The sequence below is a fragment of the Rhipicephalus microplus genome, chromosome 1 (assembly GCF_043290135.1).
Source record: "Rhipicephalus microplus isolate Deutch F79 chromosome 1, USDA_Rmic, whole genome shotgun sequence".
NCBI classification, from domain to species: Eukaryota; Metazoa; Arthropoda; class Arachnida; order Ixodida; family Ixodidae; genus Rhipicephalus; species Rhipicephalus microplus.
In genome coordinates, this window is record NC_134700.1 from 102,674,948 (window position 1) to 102,699,606 (window position 24,659).

The window sequence follows — 24,659 nt, forward strand, 5'->3', positions numbered from 1 at the left end:
TTTTGCACGAGTCCGTGGAAGGCTGAAAAGGATCAAAAATACTTGGCAAGCCCAAGACATGGAAAAAAAGTTTCTTTAAGTATCTCAGAAAAGAACAAGGCTTTAACCATATAGACATGGTTCTATGCCCAGCAGAAAAAGTTCACCTGATGTAGCACATTTACACCAGCTTCTCATACCCTATAACCATCATATTCCGTATATAGGTTGACCTTACTGCAGAATGAAATTAGATATGAGAATGTGATACACAACACGTAGTCCTGTTCAGTTATAGAGGCATCGTAGCCATGATGGCCCTATTGTGGTTTTGAAAGGTTGAACCCCTGATAGTATTATATTTTAGTTATAGTGAACTTGTAGACTGTCACTATCGCAATGCATTAGTTGGAAAATAAAAAATGCTTATCTTCACAGATCTGTGTTATACTGAAAATGGCTCTGTATGATGAGTAAACAATATGCAGTAAGCAGGTTTAAATGATATGTTTTAAAGAACAGCTGTAAAAGATTAAAAACCCAACACTTGCTATGTTATAATGTAAAGCACAGAAAAGGGAGACAGATGGGACAAGCATTTGTCCGTCTGTGTCACGGTGATTTTCTTGTTTTTTTACACTTCATTTAACTCATTTCTTATCACCAACTGGCCTGAAATTCTACTTTTTCAAACTTTAACTACCATATGTTCAGTGTCTTGGCAAAAAATTAAATAAATAAACAACATTGCAAGCATGCTGGTGCAGGGGCTACCAATTAAGAAAAGAGCTAGAGCTAGATTGCTGTGAGGAAAAACAGAGCGAATTGAAGCACCTAGTCTGTACTGTTTCTTCCCTTTCAATAAATTGGGATTAGATGTAAAAAGAAAGCATTCTACTTACAATAGTTCATAAGAAAACTGTAGTAGTACAATAAGCAATTTGATCGTATTGAGCGGAGTCACACCTGCATGTTCAGTAAATATACGAATGAATATATGCGCTCCTATTAATTTCAAAGTATACATGTACTGCTCAAAATGATATCCTTTTCTTTATTCCAAGTTTACTGATAGCTCTGCTTTAAAGCATATAACATAACATAATACGAGAATGTATCATAACAGAGGACGTTTCAATCAATCAATTTTTACATTAGGCATGCAAAATAAAAGGATTGCACTAATGTGAAACAGAATATTACTTCTTTTTTCAATATGGTAAACTTAATTACAATGTCATTTTAGTTTTGTTGCTACGTTGCATTGCATATTGACAAATTAGGAAGGGCACTGTATCAGTCTCAATTGTTTTCTATGCCAATAAAGTGCTCAGAAATATCACACTGGAAAGCATATTCAAAAGGCAATGATGAGCTGCCTAATATTTTTTAGTGCTTTAAAGGATAAGTGCTGGCCTGTGTGTAGTCAAGTAGATTATGCCTGAAAATTGGTAAAATGCAAATTCAAAATGTTGCGTTTTCTATGCTAAGGTGAAATAGTCAGTCATTGAATATGCTCTGAGTAGTTGGCGTGCGCCTGCACAGTAAGCAATAATTAGATGTGTACATTTATTGTAGTCACGCATTATATTAAATATACACTCATTTGGCTCGTCAGGAGTGCAAAAATATCCAAAATTGGGCTTGCCTGAAAAAAAACATTCTCCTCTAAAGAACATTATTTTCTTTTGTAGAGTGTGCATGCCAAAGTAAAGGTGCCTTATTATTACTATGCAAGTTATTTTCAAGTGCAAAAATGAAGTAAACGGCCGGGAACACCCATGGACGAAAATGCATTAAGGTGGAGAGAGTTTTCGTATGTCGTGCGACGACACAGTGGACGACAGGTCGCTAACTTAAGAGCAGTTGCAAGGTTGCGCCAGCTAATATTTTTAGGTTGTATTGTGCTAATAAACTAGGGAGCTATATGAGCTATCTGCCTACATGCAAGATGACATTATTTCGCCTGCACGTGAGCAGCTGGTCACTGGTGTCAGTCCTATCCAGTACACCCGCCCACCCAGGCTGGTTCTTATTTCTATTCTGACGCCAGTACCCTTTCGTGCTTGTCACATTGACGAGGGGTGAAAGTGACGGTCTGCCCACACTATAAATGAGATCAGCCAGCCACGAAATTTGCATGATTAGAATGAAGTAGAACAAAGCACCGCTATAAATGCTGGCCCGATCTCTGCTTCTTGACCACCATGCTGATTAGTCAAAATGCACGTAATCTCAGTGATTGCACCCCCAATCATTGCGAATGCCTAAAGGTGTTAATATATGCATTACATGCTTCCCACAAAGGCTCCTTATGTGAATGAGGGGTTTTTGTTTTTTGTTTTCACGAGCTTTGTTGGCCACCTCGTAGAAGAGCAAAGTACTATGGTCACCGTACCCACTATGTCCTCGCCAGCAAACCAGCTAGCACTGTTTTGTCCGGCATCGGAGGAAGTGTAAGCGTCGATAAAAGCGGCAGCACGCGGCCCTCTTAACTTGACAAAATTGGCTCATCAACTGCATGTGACAGTATGGGCAGCAACCTTATTCGCAGCGACTAAGTTGGATATCATGGGATAATAAGATAAGTATTGAAAAAGCCACAATTCACATGGCCGTCATTGACCTTTGCTCTCGGTTTATGTGTCCAACAGGCGACGTCAGACACAGCGTTACGCCCTACACAGTTTATTGGGGCACACTGTCGTAGAAGCGTAAAAATAACATTTGTTTTTGACCAAGTTGGTGCGATTAATTAAACTTCACTTTTGGGCTATAATACCACGGACATTAAAAGAAACGAAATAGTGCACTGAGCGTCGATTACCCATTTAGAAAGTATTAAAGCTATTGCGTGCTCTGCCGTAACAATCACGCATTTTGTTCATGCATAAATTTTGCGTCAGTCACATTGCAAAGTGTTCTAGGAAAAAATAATGGCTATCACACAAGCGAATACTTTCTATGAGAAATAAGAGCTCCATCACCATTGGCTTGGAAAATACAGTAGACTCTCAGTAAACGGAAATAGGTTAAACGGAAATATACTGCTTAAACGTAACTATTGTCTCTGTAATACTTGGTTTCAGGCTTGTATTCTGAACCCATGTTCATCTCTCAGTAAACGGAACTCCTGTTAAATAAAACATATTTGCCCAGTCCCTTCAGGTTCCGTTTACTGAGAGTCTACTGTAGTTGAGCATATGATCACTTGTTTGAGGACACACATGCACGCATCCCTAGAGCAAACACACATGGTAGTGCTAAACTGTGCCATGCTTTTGCGAGTAACCAATAAGCATGCCCTTCACGTGAAGAGCTATTCAACATGCATCAAAATGAAAGAATAGTTGCACTTAAAGTGAGCAGTGATTTCAAACAATATACGTCAAAGAGCTTGAAGGATGCTTGAGGTTCACCGTTTAGAGAGAAAATTTTTTTCTCTGTAGCACTATTGAGCCTAGAAATTACAAACATACACAATGCCCTGAAACCTTTACACAACTACTGAAGCCGTGGCTGAGAGTGCAGGATGCACAACCAGGTAGTAGGTGGCAGCCATGAATCATGCCCAAGTTAGTAGTGTCTGTGCCCAGATTAGATTCAATTGCGGCTCGAAGCTTCGAGAAATATTAGCAAAACATTCGATTCAACTTCCACTCACACTTCAATATTCAAATTTGCTTCGCACCTAGAATTTCATTATTCGCACAGCTCTAATATTAACAGCCACTATAACTATATGAAAACAGTTCTTCCAGTTAAGATGTAAAAACACGTAAATGTTGTTAGACACACTCAACACAAGAACCCATAACAAACACGAAGATCATACTGATCCTGTGTTCTTGCATGCATAAGGTACCACGAACACATTTTCCATATGTCAACATATAAACCTCGTGGCCTGCAAACACGCTCAACTCAGTCATCATGGTATATCACCTTATTCGGAAACAATTATCAAAATAACATACAGTTCCATTTACTTAAACAACTTTGTATTTACACTTGTGGTCACCGTCAGTCATAAAATTTGAAGATAACAGCACCATTAAATTTATGTGCAAGAATTGTCTGAACTCTTTTTAAACAGTACCTTCGAGAAATGTTCCTTGTGAAGGAAAGAAATATCCTGCATCCAAGGGAAATCACATAGTCCTAATTATCTGTGTTTACATAAACTGGTTTCACATATGCAGATAAGAACATCCTGAAAAAATTGTTTCATCAGTTACTTTTTCATGGTATTTTGAATTCTTAATATGCCTTTGTAAATTATATTGGTGATAGGTGAAACTCACGGGTCATCAGAGCTAGCCTAAGTGCAGTGCACTGTACTTACTCTGAAACTACAGAAATAACAAAAAAGCAGTAGTTCTCACGTATTTCATTAGTATATACATGGAAAATCGCCAAAAGAGAATGCACTGTTTCAACCTGGCTTTGTTACCATGCCTTTAGCAAAGAAAGGGAATGCAGAAAACAAATGTGCTACAAAGGACAGCCCATGACTGTCACAGCAGGATAATTAAAACAGAACTACAGTCATCAAAACATACACTGAAATGAGAAGAAAGCCAGGCACACCCTATCTGCCAAATCGTAGAAATAATCAGGGCAGTTTTGATGGACCACTACTACACGCTTCAGCACCGGCATACTTTGGCAGCGTATACATTCAGCATGAGCGCACGCGCATATAGATGGCCTGAGCATTACAGCAGCGGCCAGGCGAAGAGGGCAGAGGGACAATCACCTGCTGGTTGTGGCGAGTGCTGCCTTTGTTTGTGGCAATCCAGGGTCTCGTCTGAGAATGACACTGACTTCTCCTCTAGAAAGAGAATGCGGGCAGAAGGAAGGAAGAAGAACGTCGGGTGAGCCCGGACCCCGGACCGCTATATGGGACACTAAAGGGATCTATGCTCAAAGGCTTCAGATGTGTGTAATGCATTCCTTCAAAAGTTTCTTATCGGTAGTTCAAAACCATCTTATTAAAGTATTCCTTTGTTCAAGAATGCTAATTAGAGTAGAGAATGAAATCTAAGCCATTTCTTCATCTAATATCTTGGAAGTTGTACCTTCAATGCAAATTGAAGTATGTTATACCGCAGTTGCACATTTTCGTTGCTCTCATGCTGATGAGCATTTACAGGCTTCTCTGCTAGCCTTAACTCGGAAGAGGCAAAGTCAAAGGTCATCATATTTCATAAAGCTTGCATGATTGCAATAAAAAAAACAGTGCAAATTTTTAACACAATACAAAGAGCAGGATTGAACAAGCACAGTGTGTTCTTGTCTGTTCTTATCAATGTCAAACTTTTGCACTGTTTTTCTCTCGAGTAAACAGGAACCAACTAGCTCAATATTTAACACTACAAACTTCTCAGTGGTTTATTCTGTTGGGTTGCCAACTCTGTGTTCTGTTTTATCTTTTTTTCGTGCAATGCCTACATACCTAAAACAGCTTACTTGGCCTGCTAGGTGTGGCAAAACTGTCACCTACCAATCAAAATTAACACTACTCCCTAATGTCCCGTTATTCTAAATCACTGCAGCAAAAAGTGTAAGAATCGAGGCTAAATTGAGAACATCATGATGCAGACAAAGGTCTTGAATAAGGTAAAAAGATTTCCAAAAAGGCAATATTTCAGCCATACAGAGTTACATTGTACGATTGTCACTAATGTCTCTTCCACTGGGCAGCAAAACGAAAAGTAATAGCTGAAGAGATTCTTGCATATGTTTTCACCTTTCAAGCATTGTGATCCTGCATTATTTTCATTTCAATACGCACATGCCTGATGCAGAGCATACAAGCAGCTTATTAAACTGACAGATTACTCAAACGTGCATTGAAATCAGCTAACATACACCTGCAATAAAAAAGGCAATAAGAAAGTGCGAAAAACTACAGATATAATGAGGATGGGCACATATAACGAAGCTAACATTAAGTAGGATTGCTCATGCCTAACTTCATTGATCATTTCCCTCATACAGAGAAAACAAGCTCTTGTCACATACTAAATTATTAACAATAATGGAGTCCTTTTTTTTTTTCGCTGAGAGGAACGGAATGTATTCTGGCAGCAAAAATAATATATAATAGCCCAAAAACAGTCAAGTTCCATCGCATCAGAGGCACATGTATATTTTGGTAAATGGCACAACATGACAGGTCCGCAGCCCAGAAAAAACTATCTGATTATATCTCCTCTGGTGACAACAATGTATCTTTGCGTATCAGTCAATGGTGGCATCATGTGCATTCATAACTTGGCTTTGGAAAATAGCCCATTTGGACAATGTTAGAGATGACCGAGCTATGAAAATGTACAGGATGTTGTTTTCTGGCTCTACACAGAAATCAGTATCACTGCTTTCCTTTTAATTTCATTGGGTACCGAAATATACGGTATACATAATTACTAAAAGCAGTCTCTGTAATAAACACACAACCTCGTGAGGATATTTCTCTGCCAAATTTGTTTTAGAAATCACATGTCTAGCCGTTTAAAACAGCTGCAGTGTTTGAAAACCTCTCTTTACCTAAGTGCCTCACTTAGTTTTGCAGTGGGTGAGACCTAATACTGTTTAATGACCAAATGTGGCCAATTTTTTTGTCCTGTTGTACTAGTTATTTACTTATTTATATAGTTATTTATTACAGTACTGCCGGTCTGATCTTCAGACCTTAGGCATGAGTGGGTACAATGAATACAAAAAAAGGGTTGCAATAAACACATATAAAGCATTGCGGCTATAATAACAGCAAAAGAAGAAGAGTACAACGAATTCATACAATGAAGCAATTATGTCTTCAAGGAGTGCTTCTGCCACACAACTTACAGCAGAAATGCTCCACGAATGTGAAAACAGTTTTTAGTAAGCATTAAAACTGCTAATCAAAAATGAAACGTCACCGAGCCCTATGTTTGATGTATCTGAATTCCCAGTGTATGAAGCGTGAGATATGCTCTCAGACTACTGCAGACAATATTGCTAATGCTTCAGAAAAGTTCAAAGGTAGCAAACACATAAACTCAACAGTTTTGTTAAGTAATACCACACCTGAATGTGAGCAATATCGACTCAAACTGTGTTCAATGGCTGAGAATTTAATTTAATGCAGCTGACTAATAGATGAAACATTTGTAGCGGCCCTCCACTTTTTACTGCGCACATTGAACGTAGTTTGTGGAGAGAATGATGACTACAGCTTATCCCAAGGCCACTGACATATTTGTCCTCAGCACTGTGGCCTGTCCTAGCTGTTGCCTGCCAACCATTCACAGCATGCTTAACCCGTGCGTACATATACTTCACATACGTGGCCAACAATTGTGTCAAGAGAGGTGTACGCTTTGAGGTAATCAAGAAAATTAACATTAGAGAATGCTAATATCGCTCGTCTGTTATTTAGCATAATTGAGGTAAGTGTGCAATAGAACATCTCCCATAATGCTATTGCTCGGCATAATCATTCAAAGCATTCTGCACCGAAGTTGCACCCAAATTTACTATACCAACCTTATACCATTAAGATAAGGTGACTGGGGTCTCGTTAAACGTCACAAGATGCTTTCTTTTAGTGATAACATGCAGGGTTATGACCATCATGCCGTTAGGTCAAGTAAATGTTTGCAGGGCACCAGTGTTGTTACGATGCAGGGCCAGATGGTTTCAGTAAACAGGAGACAAATCTCACAGGAAAATTTCAATCGTCCAACCAACAAAAATCCTCTTTCCCCAAAAAGTGTAACAGGGCCATGGGATAAAAATATCCTGGCTCTTGGATATATAAGGTAGGGTTGGCACAGGACAAAAAATGATTGATCGCATGCATCTCAAAAGCTTCAAAATTGTAGTAAAATTGATAAGGGGGGGGGGGCAAAAAAGGGCCTCACAAAGGCGGCTGCTTTCGCGAGCCTGTACCTTTGAAGGGGTGCTTCTGCACATCATATTCTGGCAGCCGAACGTCATCTGAAAAGACGAACACAACCGAGGTAGCTTTCTCTTGGCTGTGAACTTATCTAGTCAGCCACCTTGCTTAGCACACACTCTCAAACATTTGTGACATGAACTGAAACACAAAGCACCACTGGGGAGTGTGAACGAAGCTACAGACATCAGTTCACCATGCGATAAAAAAGGCCTTAAAGCATTTTTCAATGCAGTGAATTATTGTTTTTACCTAACATATATCAATTTTTGGCACAGTTAATCATTTCTTAGGATCCTTTACTCCATAAAACTTTCGGTTCAATAATTTTTGCTTCCACATACAGCCAGGAGAAGCCTTGGTTAGATGAAAGATAGTGGGGCAAAACCTTCGCGGTGGTTTGCCTAGTCTAATGTGCCTGTAGTGTCAGCAGTCGTATTAATTTCACAGAATCATGGCGATGTAGTGAAGGTCAGATATCCCAGGTAAAAAAAAAGAATTTGTGCAATCACCTCAACTGTTCGTTCTACCAAGTGTACTTTTAATATTACCTCACTTCGGGAGCACTGCTACTCACATTTATTTAGGCTCTAAATCTTTTTTGGCAAGATGTCAATATTAATGACTAGGCTTGTGCGAATAGTAAATTTCAGGTTCCAAGCAAATTTGAAGCGAATGGTAATTTTGGTAGTATAATTTCGAATCGAATTTTAATAGCGTATATATCTCGTATTATAAAAAATGGGTGCATTTGTCATGACCTAACTAACCTGCACAATTTTTTTCATTTCAAACAAGGCCTGTGCAAATGCCAATTTTCGCTTCACTTGGGACATGGAAACAATCTTGAAAATTCATAGGATCTGATTTCCGGTAGAATGAAAATGATAATCCATAAATTATGTTACCTTTTAAAATTTGCTATACTTAGAGCACAAAAATAAATATGCCAAGCTTTTAAACCCAATAAATGAATTTTAGTGAGGATAATGTCTTCATTTTACATAGAAGTGGGGCTTTGCAGCAGTGCTACTGTCCCCTACATGTCTTCCATACTGCCCATAATGTTCATACGTGTTTTCATGGCATAGCACTACTTTATTGCAGCAAAACTCTATTTACGAGGGGTTACATGGAAATTATTAGGCTTGTGAGAATATTCGCATGGTCCGAATATTTGAACGAATAGTAGAGTATTCGAGTTTGCTCCGATTCGAATTTAAATTATTGACAATTTTGAAGTATTCGCAATGAACGAATTGGTGTATATTAGTCCACATGTGAAGTGAAGTTGCCTGTAAAGGCAACTTCACTGCAGTGTTAAAGTGCTAAACCATGAAAACATTGATACAAAAGAAATCCGCTCTGCCGAGAAGCTCCCTTCAAATTTAAAGAGCCTCGCTGCAACACTTTTTGAATATGGTCAGAAAACGCTGCCGTTTGGTAGTCGAGGCTACAGAGAAAGCGTGAGCCAAATGTTATAGCGCAGCATGTGGCCTGCTATTCACAATAAATCTCAAAGTCAGCTAAAAATTGCTCTCTTCTCTCGGCAAATAATGCCACAAGCTCAAAAATTTATCGTCACAGTCATTGTATCAGCCATGAGCACGACACGCTCGGTCGTTGCTACGACTGCCACTTGTCCACATGCCCATTCGCTCTGAAAAGCCGCGTGTTCGAAGAACGAGAGAAAAAGTGCAAAAAGTGATCAGGCCCACGTGATATTTCACCCCAGCGCTTTTGTCGGGAGGAAAAGAGAGTGCAACAAAGCGTTGCAACTACGCTCATACTGGAAGAATTTTAAAAATGTTCGTGGTGGTGAATTTGTGAGGCAATAGTTTCTTCAGTGAATAACTTCCATGACTGGTTAAAGAAGTGTTTCAGGGCCCCTTTATATGAACCTATTACCCTCAAATCAATTCCTCAATTAATTAAGCTTAAAAGCTTGCTATGATGACTTATAAGCTATATGTATAATAAATTTTAAAATGTTATGTAATTCACAGATTATCACTCGCATCTTACCAAAAGTCAAATCCTGCTACTACTCAAAATTGTTTTGACTTCCTTTGAATGAAAGAAAAAGGCATTTGCATAGAGGCTCTATTTCAATTGAAAAATATATTGTGCAAGTTAGTTAGACCATGATAAATATGCCCATTTTCCTTATATGTCATATATATTATTCGAATTCGATTTGAAATTATTTGACCAAAATGAATCTTCCCTTCGAATTCACTACGAACCAAAGATTCATAATTCGCTCACGCCTACAATTTATGATGAATTAAGATAGGTGCTTTTACGAATGACTATCTCTTTACTGCAGTAAAACCACCTTTACAGCAAGTTACATGCAGATTAATACACGCCTATTTGTTTGTTTTAAAAACTTCGAAGTTTTCAATAGTTCAAATTCAATTTGAAGCAAATTTGAATGCTGTATTATTTGTTCAAATAATCAAAGCGCTCAAATATTCGCACAAGCCTATGTGACTCATAGTGACACATTTTAATAATGTTAGAAAAAGCAAGAACTGTAAGGCCCTTTTACATTGTGCAGTGAACATTTGGTGCAATCCTAATTTGTGAGATAGGCAGACAATTTTCTTAGCTCGCTATAATTACTTAATTATTAGTGCCTTTGTTTTCATATAACGTAAGAAATGTTACCGCTGAAAGGCATTCCAGAACTCACAGTAATTATACCATAATCTAGAAAAGTTCTCCTTGAGGAGCTGCTGAGCAACCAACCTCATATACACAACACATCCAAGTTCATCTAAAACATCAAAAGGCGATGATCAGCAATAATAACTAATTTTTCAAAAAGAATATAACATGTGCAAAACACTTTTAACTAATTACCAGAACAGTTCTGAAGATGTATTAGAGTCATTCATGATGTAAACACAGCAAAACTGGAAATACAGATATAAGTGCGAGACAATTGCCACTTTGTGGTACAGAAATGCATGCTTATACTTGAAAAGGCTTATGTTGCAGCAGAAGAAAGCAATCAATTTTGTAAAAAACAATAATATGCATTATATATTACTCATGTTTGGGAGCACTATGCTGCTGAATATGGTGCAACATTGCAACTGAGATACTTCAGCCTCCAAACATACAAGCTCTAAATATATACAACAACCATGACAGTGTCTCTTTTACGACTCTTAGCACTGATAAAAAACAGCTGTATCAAGCCATCAGTTCACACTTCTCATGTTAGGATGCCGGGAATGCAATATTAAATCATGTGATCAGACATTGCAGGATTCATACTTTACTTTCTCGCGTAAGTTTACTGCATCAAACAGTAATAAAGAACAGCGTGCATGATATATCCAGTGGCAATTGCAGCAAGCACGTTAGCAAATATTCTCAGGAACTTGCACGCGCACACCGAAAGTGAGCACATGTCTCAAGTGACACAACAGCTCATCAGTGAGTTCCCAAATGCTGATGAAACGATGACAGAATTATGGCTTGCGATGGGCGCACTTGCAGTAAGGGTACATTAAGCAAATAACGCAGAGCTGAAATGGGAAGCCACCCATAAGTGTAACAATGTGCAAAAAGTGTGTAAAAGAAGCTAAACAGGTCCTCATGCAAAATGTGAACGAAATGTTGTGGTTCACAGTGCACAAAATTTTTGCAACGTGCTGTAACGATGAAAACTTAACATATGAACGTATGTACCAATGGTGGGAAGCTTTGATGCACTGAATGTGCAGTGATTGCAGTGTGCAGTGTATGGTGTCAGAAGTGTGGTTACATAGTGTGGAACATGCTGAAGCTATAGAAGCAGATAGATGATAATACAGGAAAGGTACATGGAAACAAAATCACATTAGGTGTATTCTAATACTATTCTAGCTACAATGCAGATAATTCGGACTAGCTCTCTCTAAGCGATTTCGTACCGCACTTTATCTTACTTAGGCAAGCACTGAGGTCATTTCTGGAATGTCCTGTCAAGCATAAACAATCCCCGCTTTCTTCAAACTTCCAGAAGAAAAACATCCTCTAATGACAACTTGATCTTAATGCGTCAACTCCTCAGATGTGATGTCATCACATAATAATTACTAACAGAGAAATGAAAAAACATAATCTTGCGGCTCTGGAGTCACCGTTGCCGGACATATGCTCAATTCTCTATACGTCGAGGTGGTACACTCTGCTTATTGACATTACATGGAGATTTCGTAGGCTGCACTAAAAAAGATTATGTATTGTATGCTTTTCACTCACAAGCGCTGAACGGTTAAACTTAAATATAACAAAATAGATCAATTCCCGGAAGATTTGTTATAAAGAGGATTTGTTTATTTGCAGGTTCGGTACCCAAATTCGTAAAATAAACGCGCAAATTAAAAGAAAGGGGGGAACCGAAGGCAGAGCTAACCCAAAAAACTTATTTTACAGTAAAAAAAAAACTGCGTTGTTATTGCGATAGCAATTATTTCAACACTCTCGGCGGGCTTTTCTCGTCGCTGCCATATTCCGTAACAAGTCCAAATTGATAACATGCTCCCTCGAATCGTAACTTTCACGAGCGGGTAAAAGCGCGAAGCGCTGCTGAAGCAGTGATCAAATGGGTCGGCCCGTCCCTATTGCCTGGAAAGTGCATAACATCTCCCGCGCGTTAGAACTGACGTCAAATGCTCAAACAGAAAGTAAACCACCAGTCTTGAACGAGCATGAAACAACGCGGAGTGAGAGGATCGCTCGAGTAGCAATCATGAACTTGCATTTTAAGGGCGGTGAGATTGCTTGCTATATATATATATATATATATAGATATATATATAGTCTAGTAAATCCTCCGTGAGCGGTCACAACGTGGTTTATTTCGACGTTTCGGCCTAGAGTCTGGCCTTCATCAGGAATAAAGATACAGTTTGTCGGTGCTCAGCTTTATACAATCTCGAATCAGAGGGCAAGGTAAGAGGGAAAAAAAAAGGAAAGAAAAAAAGAAAAGAAAAGGAAAGAAAAAAAGAAAAAAGGGAAAAATAATATAGGGTGAACGCCCCTCGGGTGCCCCCTTTCCACTTTTCCCTCCACTCCCCCCATCTCTCTCCCCCCTCTCCCCTTCACCTTTCTGATGTCAGCGGTCTGTGTATGTTTCCGTTCACTAGCGCATTCCTCCCGATCAGACGGCCCCTCCTGGCACCGGCGGTTCGGTGTGGGGCAAAAAAGAGCTTTTCAGGAAGTCCTAAGCCTTTAACTACTCGGGGTCCCGTAAACAATTCGTCGTAGAAGGACGGGGGCCGCGTATTGTGGCAGAGGCTGGTCAGCGGGCATTTTAGGAAGTTCTAAGCCTTTAACTACTCCGCGCCCTGTCAACATTTCGTCGTAAAAATAGGGGTGCCCCGTATTGCGGTAGGCTGTGCAAGCGCGTGCAATGCGAATTCCTGGCCCGCTTCTAAATTATGCATGTCGTGGGGGCCTCCCGGCTGTGCACATGGTTGCTGTTGGGCATGTCGTGCATGGCACAATTGATTGGGTAGTAAAATAAAACAGAAAACAGACGACAGCTGCACTTAGGAAGAGTAGTTACACTTGGAATTGTTTTAGGTTGTCCAGTGCCCTTCGCAGCTGCAGTGCCGTGAACTCAGTTACTATTTTCATTGTTGCCGTTATTGTTTTCTAATGCTTTAATTGCTGCAAGTGTACCAGGATTCTCATTTATTCCTCTATCGAGGGTGTTAAATCGGTGGATAAGGTATGACTCTCGTTGTTCACGTTCTCGATTTGATTTAAATCTCGTCTCTAAGAGCGTTACTGATAGTTTGTCGAATGCATGGTCGGGAAGATTGAGATGTTTTGATAGAGGTAGACTTGGGGCTGATTTCGCATGGGCTCTGTGATTATTGAAGCGAATCCTAAATGGTGTTTCTGTTTGTCCGATGTACTGCATACCACACACGTTGCATTCGAGTAGGTACACCACATTAGAAGAATCGCATGTTAGGTTTCCTCGTCTGTTAATCGAAAACTTGGATTGCGTGCTGGTTGCTTTGTCTGTTTCTCGCATTGCCTTACATACAAGACATCGTGGCTTTAAGCAAGGGCGGCATGAATTATTGGGGGGTGATGTGTTAATTTGGGAGTGGACAAGGGTGTCTTTGAGGTTACGTGGTCGTCGGTAAACGATGCCTGAAGCAGATGGGAATGCGCGTTTCAGACGTTCACTTTGTTCCACAATGTTGTAATGTCATTTAAGGATTTTGTTTACATTGGGGAAGTTTGTGCTGTAAGTCAAGCAGAGGTTTGTTCGTTGTGGGTCTTCTCGTGGTGGTCGCTTCATAAGTAAGTCTTCACGCTTTAGTTTTCTCGCTTTTTGAACAGCGTCATTAATTACATGTGGGGGGTATTTTTGTTGCTCGAGCATAAGTTTTAGCCTCTGTGAGCTCGTGTCAAAGTCAGCGTCTCTAGAGCAGATTCGCTTAAACCGGTGAGCCTGGCTGTATGGAATACTGTTTTTACAGTGGCGTGGGTGATCGCTTTGGTAATGAAGGTATTGTTGTCGATCCGTTGGTTTGCGATATAGGGTTGTAGAGAGCTTCTCTTCTTCTATCGTTATGGTAACATCAAGAAAATTTACGGTAACTTGCGAGTATGTGTGTGTGAAGTGTATGTTCGGATGTACAGTATTGTAAGTGTCTATAAAGCTGAGAAGTTCGCCCTCGCTGTGGGTCCAAATAAGAAAGATGTCGTCTATGTATCTTCTGTATAACATTGGTTTCAAGGAACTTTGTGCAAGAAATTCAGATTCTAGCTTTCCCATAAATATGTTCGCATAATTAGGTGCCATTTTGGTGCCCATAGCGGTCCCGTTGATTTGTCGAAAATACTCTTGGTTAAACTCGAATGAATTTAATTCGAGGACCATCCTCGTCAATGTTGCAATGGCAGAGAAATCTGGGGTCTTAGATTGTCTATGGTTTGTGTACATGTTTTGTAATGCAGCTATGCCGTCATCGTGAGGAATATTTGTATATAATGAAGAGACATCAAGAGTAACCAAGTACGAGTTTTTCGGCACACAGATACCCGCAATGTCTCGAAGAAAATGTGTGGTGTCTTTTATGTACGACGCGAGGGTGCATGGAATGTGACTTATTAGTTTGTCCACGTACCCTGATATGGGTTCAGTTATTGTACCGATGCCTGATATGATTGGTCGACCTGGGTTACCGGGTTTATGGATTTTTGGGAGGATGTAGAAGCGACCTGGACGAGGGTATGCTGCTTGCATCAGTTTGTGGTCAGTGTTGGTTATCTTTTCTGCGTCCAACAGTTTCTTTAGTTCTGTTGATACGATACGTTTGTATTCGTCTGTCGGATCACCTGGGAGGCGTTCGTAAAATCTTGAGTCGTCTAGTTGGCGGTATGCTTCTTGTAGGTAGTTGGTTGTATTAAGGACTACAATTGCTCCTCCTTTGTCAGCGGGTTTTATTGTTATGTCTGTCCTAGATGCCAAATTTTTCATGCTTATTTTTTCAGATTTGGTCAAGTTTTCTCGGTTTCCTTTCTGTCTGTGGTATTCGTGTACTATATCTTTCTGTACTGCGGTGATATAAAGGTCCAAGCACTTGTCTCGATTACTGTTCGGTGTCCAATCATTTGATTTACGACGGTGAATTGTTTCGTGGTTAGAATGCTTATCTAAGAAATATTCGCGCAACCTTAAGCTTCGAGCGAAGTTGTCGAGGTCTCGGAGTAAGTGGAATTCATCGAAAAATTTTGTGGTCGGGCAGAAGCTTAGTCCCTTAGATAGCAGTTTTACTTCGTCAGATGACAAGCTCGTGTCCGATAAGTTTACAACCACAGTGTCACACGGTGTGTTCCTAGATGGGTGCTCGTTTGTACCATTAGTGTTTTCCTGGGTGGTGGTGTTGTAATGATAAGGCACTGTATCAGGGAACGCGGGTTTGGGCACATGGTCTCTTTCGAGCTTATGAAGTTTTGTGGTCCTGATGGCTTGGTATTTATTCTGCTCAAATTCTGTTAATCGCGTGATTTCTTCGTTCGATAAAGTGTTGTGACGGAGAATGGTGTTGGTCATAGCGACCAGTTTCTTTACCTGCTTGTCACTATGATTAAGAGCAATTTCTGTTAATTTAAGGGATGCCTCAAGGAGGACGTTTTTCCATGTTATTTGGTCGTGTTTATCTAGATTTGTAGCGGCTGGTGTGAGGGAGAGTGTCATACCCTTGGGGGCTATTCTAGCACGAAGGTACACTTGCAATGTTGATTTATGCATTTCATGTCTAATTCGTTTGTCAGCAAGTTTTCGTACTTTAAGGAAAGTGGCATTGCAACTGGGAAGTGATGAGCTGGACTTACATTTCAGAAGTCAATCTTCTTTTGGGTGCGGGGATGGCACTGATGAGGTGCGCAGGTTGTAGTTATGTCCGGCAGGCCTTCGTCGTTGTGGGGAGAATTTCGGCGTTGGGCTCCCGGCGAACGTGTTCGTTGGCAGTTCCAGGGTCCGTAATAGGGGGACGCGGTTCCGTAGTTCGGCAGGCTTCCCTTTGAGGAGTGGTGTAGTGGTGCTGTCGTGTAGTGCTTCTGGTCTCGACATCCGCAATGGAGGGACGCGTGTTGGCTGTTCTGCAGACTTCCCCCCTAGTAGTGGTGCGCTGTTGATGATGGTGAGGGGGTGCTTGAGGCTCGCGGGAGTCACAGTTTCGTTGATCGTCGGGAACTCATCTGTGGTGTTGGGTGGGTGTGGGGCTCCTGGTGTATGTTGATATGCAGAAGTCTTCTCGTGGGTGTCTTGTTGTGTTGAACGTATATTCACGGGAGCTGCTGGTTGAGTCGACCACACCGTTGTAGATTCAAGATCTCCACGACCGGGTGCTTTCTTGAGGGTTTCGGCAATCAAAGCGCCACCCATAAAACTCGGATGAAGCCCATCCGCAGCAAGAAAGCGTCTTGGTGGCAACTGCTCGAATCGGTAGTCAATGTATGACACCTTGCTTGGTCTTCGGCAGTAGGCCTTGACTGTCTCGTTGAATTGACGAGCGTCCCGGTTGAAGCAGTGCACGAATTGTTCGTTCGATCGTTGCAGGTGTAGGTTGAGGTACCGGGGAAACACGCATGAAACAACGAGCCTTTCGAGTTCCTGGCGTGTCCGAAGCGTGTTGTTCACTAGGCGGCGAAGGCGGCGTAGCGATTCGTCTAGTCCGTACGACGCCAGCTCGCTCGTACCGACGTGAAAAACGAGCGTGGTCACAGATCGTGGTATGCCAGCAAGCTCTTTCTCGATGTCGAATGTAGAGGCTCCGCGGATGGAAATGATTGCAGGTGTCGTCTTCTCATGTGGGTTGAAATGCCGATGTAAATACCTTGTTTGCGAGTTTCCGATGATGGCTGTAGTTGGTGCATGTTTAGGGAAATTCCGTGAGACCTGCTCGACTGGAGGTGCGCCTGTGGCCGGTCTTGTGTAGGCAGGCATGGTGGTTGAGTGGCCGTAGCGTTGCATATAGTCTAGTAAATCCTCCGTGAGCGGTCACAACGTGGTTTATTTCGACGTTTCGGCCTAGAGTCTGGCCTTCATCAGGAATAAAGATACAGTTTGTCGGTGCTCAGCTTTATACAATCTCGAATCAGAGGGCAAGGTAAGAGGGAAAAAAAAGGAAAGAAAAAAAGAAAAGAAAAGGAAAGAAAAAAAGAAAAAAGAGAAAAATAATATAGGGTGAACGCCCCTCGGGTGCCCCCCTTCCACTTTTCCCTCCACTCCCCCCCATCTCTCTCCCCCCTCTCCCCTTCACCTTTCTGATGTCAGCGGTCTGTGTATGTTTCCGTTCACTAGCGCATTCCTCCCGATCAGACGGCCCCTCCTGGCACCGGCGGTTCGGTGTGGGGCAAAAAAGAGCTTTTCAGGAAGTCCTAAGCCTTTAACTACTCGGGGTCCCGTAAACAATTCATCGTAGAAGGACGGGGGCCGCGTATTGTGGCAGAGGCTGGTCAGCGGGCATTTTAGGAAGTTCTAAGCCTTTAACTACTCCGCGCCCTGTCAACATTTCGTCGTAAAAATAGGGGTGCCCCGTATTGCGGTAGGCTGTGCAAGCGCGTGCAATGCGAATTCCTGGCCCGCTTCTAAATTATGCGTGTCGTGGGGGCCTCCCAGCTGTGCACATGGTTGCTGTTGGGCATGTCGTGCATGGCACAATTGATTGGGTAGTAAAATAAAACAGAAAACAGACGACAGCTGCACTTAGGAAGAGTAGTTACACTTGGAATTGTTTTAGGTTGTCCAGTGCCCTTCGCAGCTGCAGTGCCGTGAACTCAGTTACTATTTTCATTGTTGCCGTTATTGTTTTCTAATGCTTTAATTGCTGCAAGTGTACCAGGATTCTCATTTATTCCTCTATCGAGGGTGTTAAATCGGTGGATAAGGTATGACTCTCGTTGTTCACGTTCTCGATTTGATTTAAATCCCGTCTCTAAGAGCGTTACTGATAGTTTGTCGAATGCATGGTCGGGAAGATTGAGATGTTTTGATAGAGGTAGACTTGGGGCTGATTTCGCATGGGCTCTGTGATTATTGAAGCGAATCCTAAATGGTGTTTCTGTTTGTCCGATGTACTGCATACCACACACGTTGCATTCGAGTAGGTACACCACATTAGAAGAATCGCATGTTAGGTTTCCTCGTATGTTAATCGAAAACTTGGATTGCGTGCTGGTTGCTTTGTCTGTTTCTCGCATCACCTTACATACAAGACATCGTGGCTTTAAGCAAGGGCGGCATGAATTATTGGGGGGTGATGTGTTAATTTGGGAGTGGACAAGGGTGTCTTTGAGGTTACGTGGTCGTCGGTAAACGACACCTGGAGCAGATGGGAATGCGCGTTTCAGACGTTCACTTTGTTCCAGAATGTTGTAATGTCGTTTAAGGATTTTGTTTACATTGGGGAAGTTTGTGCTGTAAGTCAAGCAGAGGTTTGTTCGTTGTGGGTCTTCTCGTGGTGGTCGCTTCATAAGTAAGTCTTCACGCTTTAGTTTTCTCGCTTTTTGAACAGCGTCATTAATTACATGTGGGGGGTATTTTTGTTGCTCGAGCATAAGTTTTAGCCTCTGTGAGCTCGTGTCAAAGTCAGCGTCTCTAGAGCAGATTCGCTTAAACCGGTGAGCCTGGCTGTATGGGATACTGTTTTTACAGTGGCGTGGGTGATCGCTTTGGTAATGAAGGTATTGTTGTCGATCCGTTGGTTTGCGATATAGGGTTGTAGAGAGCTTCTCTTCTTCTATCGTTATGGTAACATCAAGAAAATTTACGGTAACTTGCGAGTATGTGTGTGTGAAGTGTATGTTCGGATGTACAGCATTGTAAGTGTCTATAAAGCTGAGAAGTTCGCCCTCGCTGTGGGTCCAAATAAGAAAGATGTCGTCTATGTATCTTCTGTATAACATTGGTTTCAAGGAACTTTGTGCAAGAAATTCAGATTCTAGCTTTCCCATAAATATGTTTGCATAATTAGGTGCCATTTTGGTGCCCATAGCGGTCCCGTTGATTTGTCGAAAATACTCTTGGTTAAACTCGAATGAATTTTTTTCTTTCCTTTTCTTTTCTTTTTTTCTTTCCTTTTTTACCCCTCTTACCTTGCCCTCTGATTCGAGATTGTATAAAGCTGAGCACCGACAAACTGTATCTTTATTCCTGATGAAGGCCAGACTCTAGGCCAAAACGTCGAAATAAACCACGTTGTGACCGCTCACGGAGGATTTACTAGACTATATGCATCGCTACGGCCACTCAACCACCATGCCTGCCTAGATATATATATATATATATATATATATATATATATATATATATATATATATATATATTTATATATGTATATATATATGTGTGTGTGTGTGTGTGTGTGTGTGTGTGTGAAGAACGAAAAGTGGGTTAAAAGATAACTTGCCGTGATCAAGAACCGAACCTGCGACTTCCGACCAACGCGTTCAATGCTGTACCACTGAGCTACCACGGCGCCTATCACCCCAGCTACTTTATTGGGTTTATATGTGAATTTAATCGTGGGAGTGTCAGCACACTCTTTATAAGCCTGTTTGGCGTCACGTAGCATGTGAACTTATTACGAATGCTACGTGACGCCAAACAGGCTCATAAGAGTGTGACACACTCGCCGCCTTGGCTACAGGTGGCGCTGACTGACACTTCCACGTTTAAATTCACATATAAATCCAATAAAGTGGCTGGAAGGATAGCCGCCGTGGTAGCTCAGTGGTTGAGCATCGAACGCGTTATTCGGAGGTCGCAGGTTTGGTTCTTGCTCACGACAAGTTATCTTTTCATCCACTTTTCGTTCTTCACATTTACAATGCAGTTGGGTCTGATAACTTCCCCTATACATTCCTTGGTATTATTGTCTGCTGGATCTCATGTATATATATATATATATATATATTGTCACGGGTATAGAAAGGTACCTCAGGCACGGGTGCAGAAACGACGCAGACGGAATGAAGACAACGATGTTGTTGTGGGGCTGTGTCTGAACTGCCCTCTTGTCCTGAATCCTTGCATACTGTGTGCAGTGTTTGCCCACCTGACGTTCACTTATTAAATACTCCCCGTTACAATAATGTATATAGTGATTGTTGCAAGAAAAGAAAAGGGCACTAATTCCTGTCTGCTCATTCACGACATGACTGAATGCCTTGTAGGGGGCAGGGGGAGGAGGGATATAAAAAAGTTACATCTTTGCCGCAAAGACGAAGCAATGATCGCGATAGCACCAAATTAAAATGTCACGTGCAGAATGGCCAGCAGATTGAAACGTGTCCCGCGTTTCTCATGCACAAATGATGCACGAAACGTAATCTAAGGTACAGATAAACGCGAATAAGCGTCTTAGTTGTTGCTTCGCTATGTCTGAAATTCGCACTAATTTCGCTAAGTTTGACTGTGCTTTTCGCGGGGCAAAGTGCGCGTGGGAGATGAGAGCGCGGCCGCCGCGTCGTGACGATATTGCTACACGCGCTCATTGCGCCATCTTGCCGGTAATGCTCAAAACAGAATAGTCCCTATTTCCAGAAATGCCCGACAGCAGCGGTAAGTGGTAAATATATATAGCTTGCCGTTTGAATGTTGAAGGACGTCCTCCTCGGTGGCTCAGTGGTTAAGGCTTCGCACTCACGATTCAGAGAACCCAAGTTCGATTCCGCGCGACAGAGTCTTTTACTGGAATTATTTTTTTGCATTTCTTATATGTAACTACGTATACATATACGCTGAGTGACGCCGACGCCGGCAGCAAAACCCAGCCGAGAGCGTCTATATAATCGCTATCGCAACAAAAGAATAGAGAAAAGGTGAAGAGATAGGAGAAGCAAGCGACTGAAAAAAAGAAGGAGATAGAAAAGTTAGGAGCTGGTCTAAGAAGTCCGAGGGCACGGCACCACTCGGCGATAGCTTCACGGCGTCAGGAGACCGCGGAGGGCGAACAAGTCGGCGGGAACTACGCTGGGGTCGGGAATCACGGGGTCACAACCGTTCAGCATGACATCCTACCAGCAACTCCACTTGCTGTCGGCGAGTCAGTGTTGTTTCAACGCGAAGGGACTGTGTGAAAAGAGCACTTCTCCCTGAGGCGGCCGTATTTGATAGATAGATATGTAAGGTTTAACGTTCCAAAACCACCATATGATTATGAGAGACGCCGTAGTGGAGGGCTCCGGAAATTTCGACCGCATTGGGTTCTTTACCGTGCACCCAAATCTGAGCACACGGGCCTACAACATTTCCGCCTCCATCGGAAATGCTCGCGGCCATATTTGCACACACCAGCGTTTTGTAAGAGTTCCGCGATATTGCATCCGAAAGCGTTGGCTGCCAGCCTTACATCTTATAACATTACAAATATTTGCTATCGCATTCATTGCATTGCACTCAAGGCGCCGTCGTGTTGCAGGAACTAACCGGCTAATTGCGAAACCTACCTGCAGTCTGCGAACCAGCGGCGCAGCGCAAGACGGAAGCGCGTGACGAGTCGACCTCCAAAGATTCGTCGTCACCGTGGTCTCAGAGAGTTTCCAGCAGCGCCTATATAATCTGACAGCCCCTCGGTAATGACGACGCAGTTGTCCGAAATTGAAAAAAGTCACAGTTTCACTGCGAGGGTGAAGCAATGAATTCAATAGCAACAACTTGGAATGTAACGCTCAGAACGACGGCAAGTAGGTCGAAAACGGGCAGCGTGCTGCTCACGCACAAATGACGCACGAAAGCAACATACAGATGACGAGAGCGAACAATGTTTATCTTTCGACACTTAACGCACTGTTTCAACAAAAACGAGGCACGAAAAGTAATCACAGGTACAAGTATGAGTACAAACTAACAAGTGGTTCAGTTGTTACTGCACTGTGTTTGAAAAGCGCACTCTTTTTGCAAACGGCGCCTGTTCAGTGAGCGAAGTGATTTTTGTGCGCCCGGCAACTAAACGCAATCGGTCTTAGCCAAAGGCAAGCGATTCTCCCCACGGAAGGATAAGCGCGCACACATGCATTTACCCCCCCCCCCCTTCGCGGGGCAAGGTACGCGTGGGAAATAAACGCGCGCGTCGGCGCATCGTGTGGAGCTGAGCACCAAGCGCAGGCGGCTTTTTTTCTTTCTTTCTCGAGTTTTCATATATAAAGGCGCGCATACATATACGGTGAATGATGGCGGCGGCAACGGCAAGAAACAAGCTGAGACTGTCCATATAATTGCTATCGCAATAAAAAGCAAAGGTGAACGTCATCGGGGGGGTTGGGGGGGGCAAACCATGCGCGCGCAGTGAAACTATGCTCGCGCGCACGGCGTCGAAAACGAAGGGCGGCACTGACACGGGCGGATACCGCGCAAAACTATTCGGTAAGGCACCCCCTATATGCAGGGCGTCCCCTCCTCCCCTCCGTATACGTGACGTTAACTGAAAAAGTGACACTGCCAACGCGCAAATGTGGTTTCCTTTTTTTATTATTTTGGGTTGGAGGGGGGGGGGGGGCACAGCCACGCATGCAATCACGGTGGCGAGACCGGCGGCAACGCTGGCTCGCGTGGTGCACGCCACCTGCCCGCTTCGCGATCACCCTCACGCAATAACGAGCGCTCGCCTGGTGCGCCGGCCGCCGCCGCTGTTTTGCGCTTTTCGTCGGTGGCAGGGCAGCCGCGGCAGATGCATGCTCGTATCAATGATGCCAAATCGCGTAGCAAAATGCCTAGACTGTCCGTCGGGAAAAGTCGTTACATCAAGGTTCTCTCCCGCTGTTACTTTGTTACATATAGGTCGCAAAAAAAACAAAAAAACAACTCAAATGTACTATTCCTGTATGTATGTCACCATCCCTTGCAAATAGCGCTATGTCATTTTTCTTTTTCTTTATTTCCGTGCAGAGCTTCCGCATTCTAGTGTACAATTTCTTAATGAAAGTCACAACCATGTTGGACAGTGCTTGGGTGGTGGGGCCATTGTCGGGCAGGTAATTATGCCTTTAGCCGTACCGTCCCTCGACATGTGTTATGTTGAAAATAAACAATTCAATTCAATAAATACATGTGCTTCCATGGAGCAACGACGGATAATAGAAAAACTTCCGTTATATCGAGGAATTTGTTATATGGAGGTTCACCATAAGCACGTTTAACTGCATTTGTACCGCAAGGGTCTCAGAAATTACGAAAGCTCCAGTGTTTTTGATTGTTAGAAACATGAAAAGTGATAGTATATTCCCACTTAAATAATGATATTCTTGAAACCAGCAAAAGCAGATGTGTATATGAGTCATTGTCATCAGGATAGTTTACTGTGTTTTACTCTGCTCAATAACGTGCTCTATATCTCATAAGTATGGTTGTGGTCAGCCTATACAAAATTAAATATGACATTGCATTTTGATTTTACACATTCATGGCCCCTGAAATGTAAATGATATTGTATGCACAGAATTGCAACTGTTATGCTGTTTTCAAGAACAAAATTGTGTTCAAGAGAAAATTCAGAATCGCAATTCACTTTTCATATGGAAAATAACTCTAGCTTCTATCTTTCAAATAGTGCTTTCTCTGTGAGTACCACTTGAGCACTCAGCTTCTGGCGATTTACTTTTGCAGCAAAAGAATGTGGCATAGAGTGAATTAAGCACTATACTTCTTACTAGCATTTTGTTATTTCAAATCACCTCATTGCACACTACTTCGCTGTCATGATCATTTCTTGTACACCGAATGTGCTAACCTGAAATCACACACTAATTATTCTCACATATACACAACATGTGTTGTTACATATGTTTCGTATAAAACCTGGCAATGTTGAATGAGTAGCCAAATACAGGTAAACTTGCCACAGTACACCTTGCATACACCCTAATTATTTATGTGTAACACGTACAAAGCTAAACGAAATAACTAACTTGCAATAAAACAAAATGTCCCTCCATAACTAAACATCAGGAGAACTTTTCTGACACATTGCCTTCTCTCGTTACAACAAAAACTGCAAAGCTTCAAAGCTCAGAGTGTCACACAGAATAATGCAAAGTGAAAGGGGCCTCATTGTCTCAACTCTTATTTGTGATAGAACAATGTAATACATTGTAATTAGAAAGAAAAGAAAACTTCCTAAAGTGAGAGTTTTTTATTTGTGTCACACGAATATTGTTCATTTAAACAGTATAGTAAGGTCATAATAAATGCTGATCAAGAAAGTTA

At 42.0% G+C, this 24,659-nt stretch overlaps 1 protein-coding gene across 1 annotated transcript in view; it reads right to left on the reverse strand.

Moving 5' to 3' along the window:
- The window catches only part of LOC119178424 (coiled-coil domain-containing protein AGAP005037), a 421,294-nt gene that overhangs the window by 41,543 nt on the left and 355,092 nt on the right, over positions 1 to 24,659 (reverse strand). Inside the window, exons 12-13 of the mRNA XM_075886482.1 lie at positions 7,918 to 7,965; positions 4,739 to 4,813 (exon numbers count right to left, since the gene is read on the reverse strand). Coding sequence (XP_075742597.1) covers positions 4,739 to 4,813; positions 7,918 to 7,965 — 123 coding nt within the window. The remainder of the gene's footprint in view (positions 1 to 4,738; positions 4,814 to 7,917; positions 7,966 to 24,659) is intronic.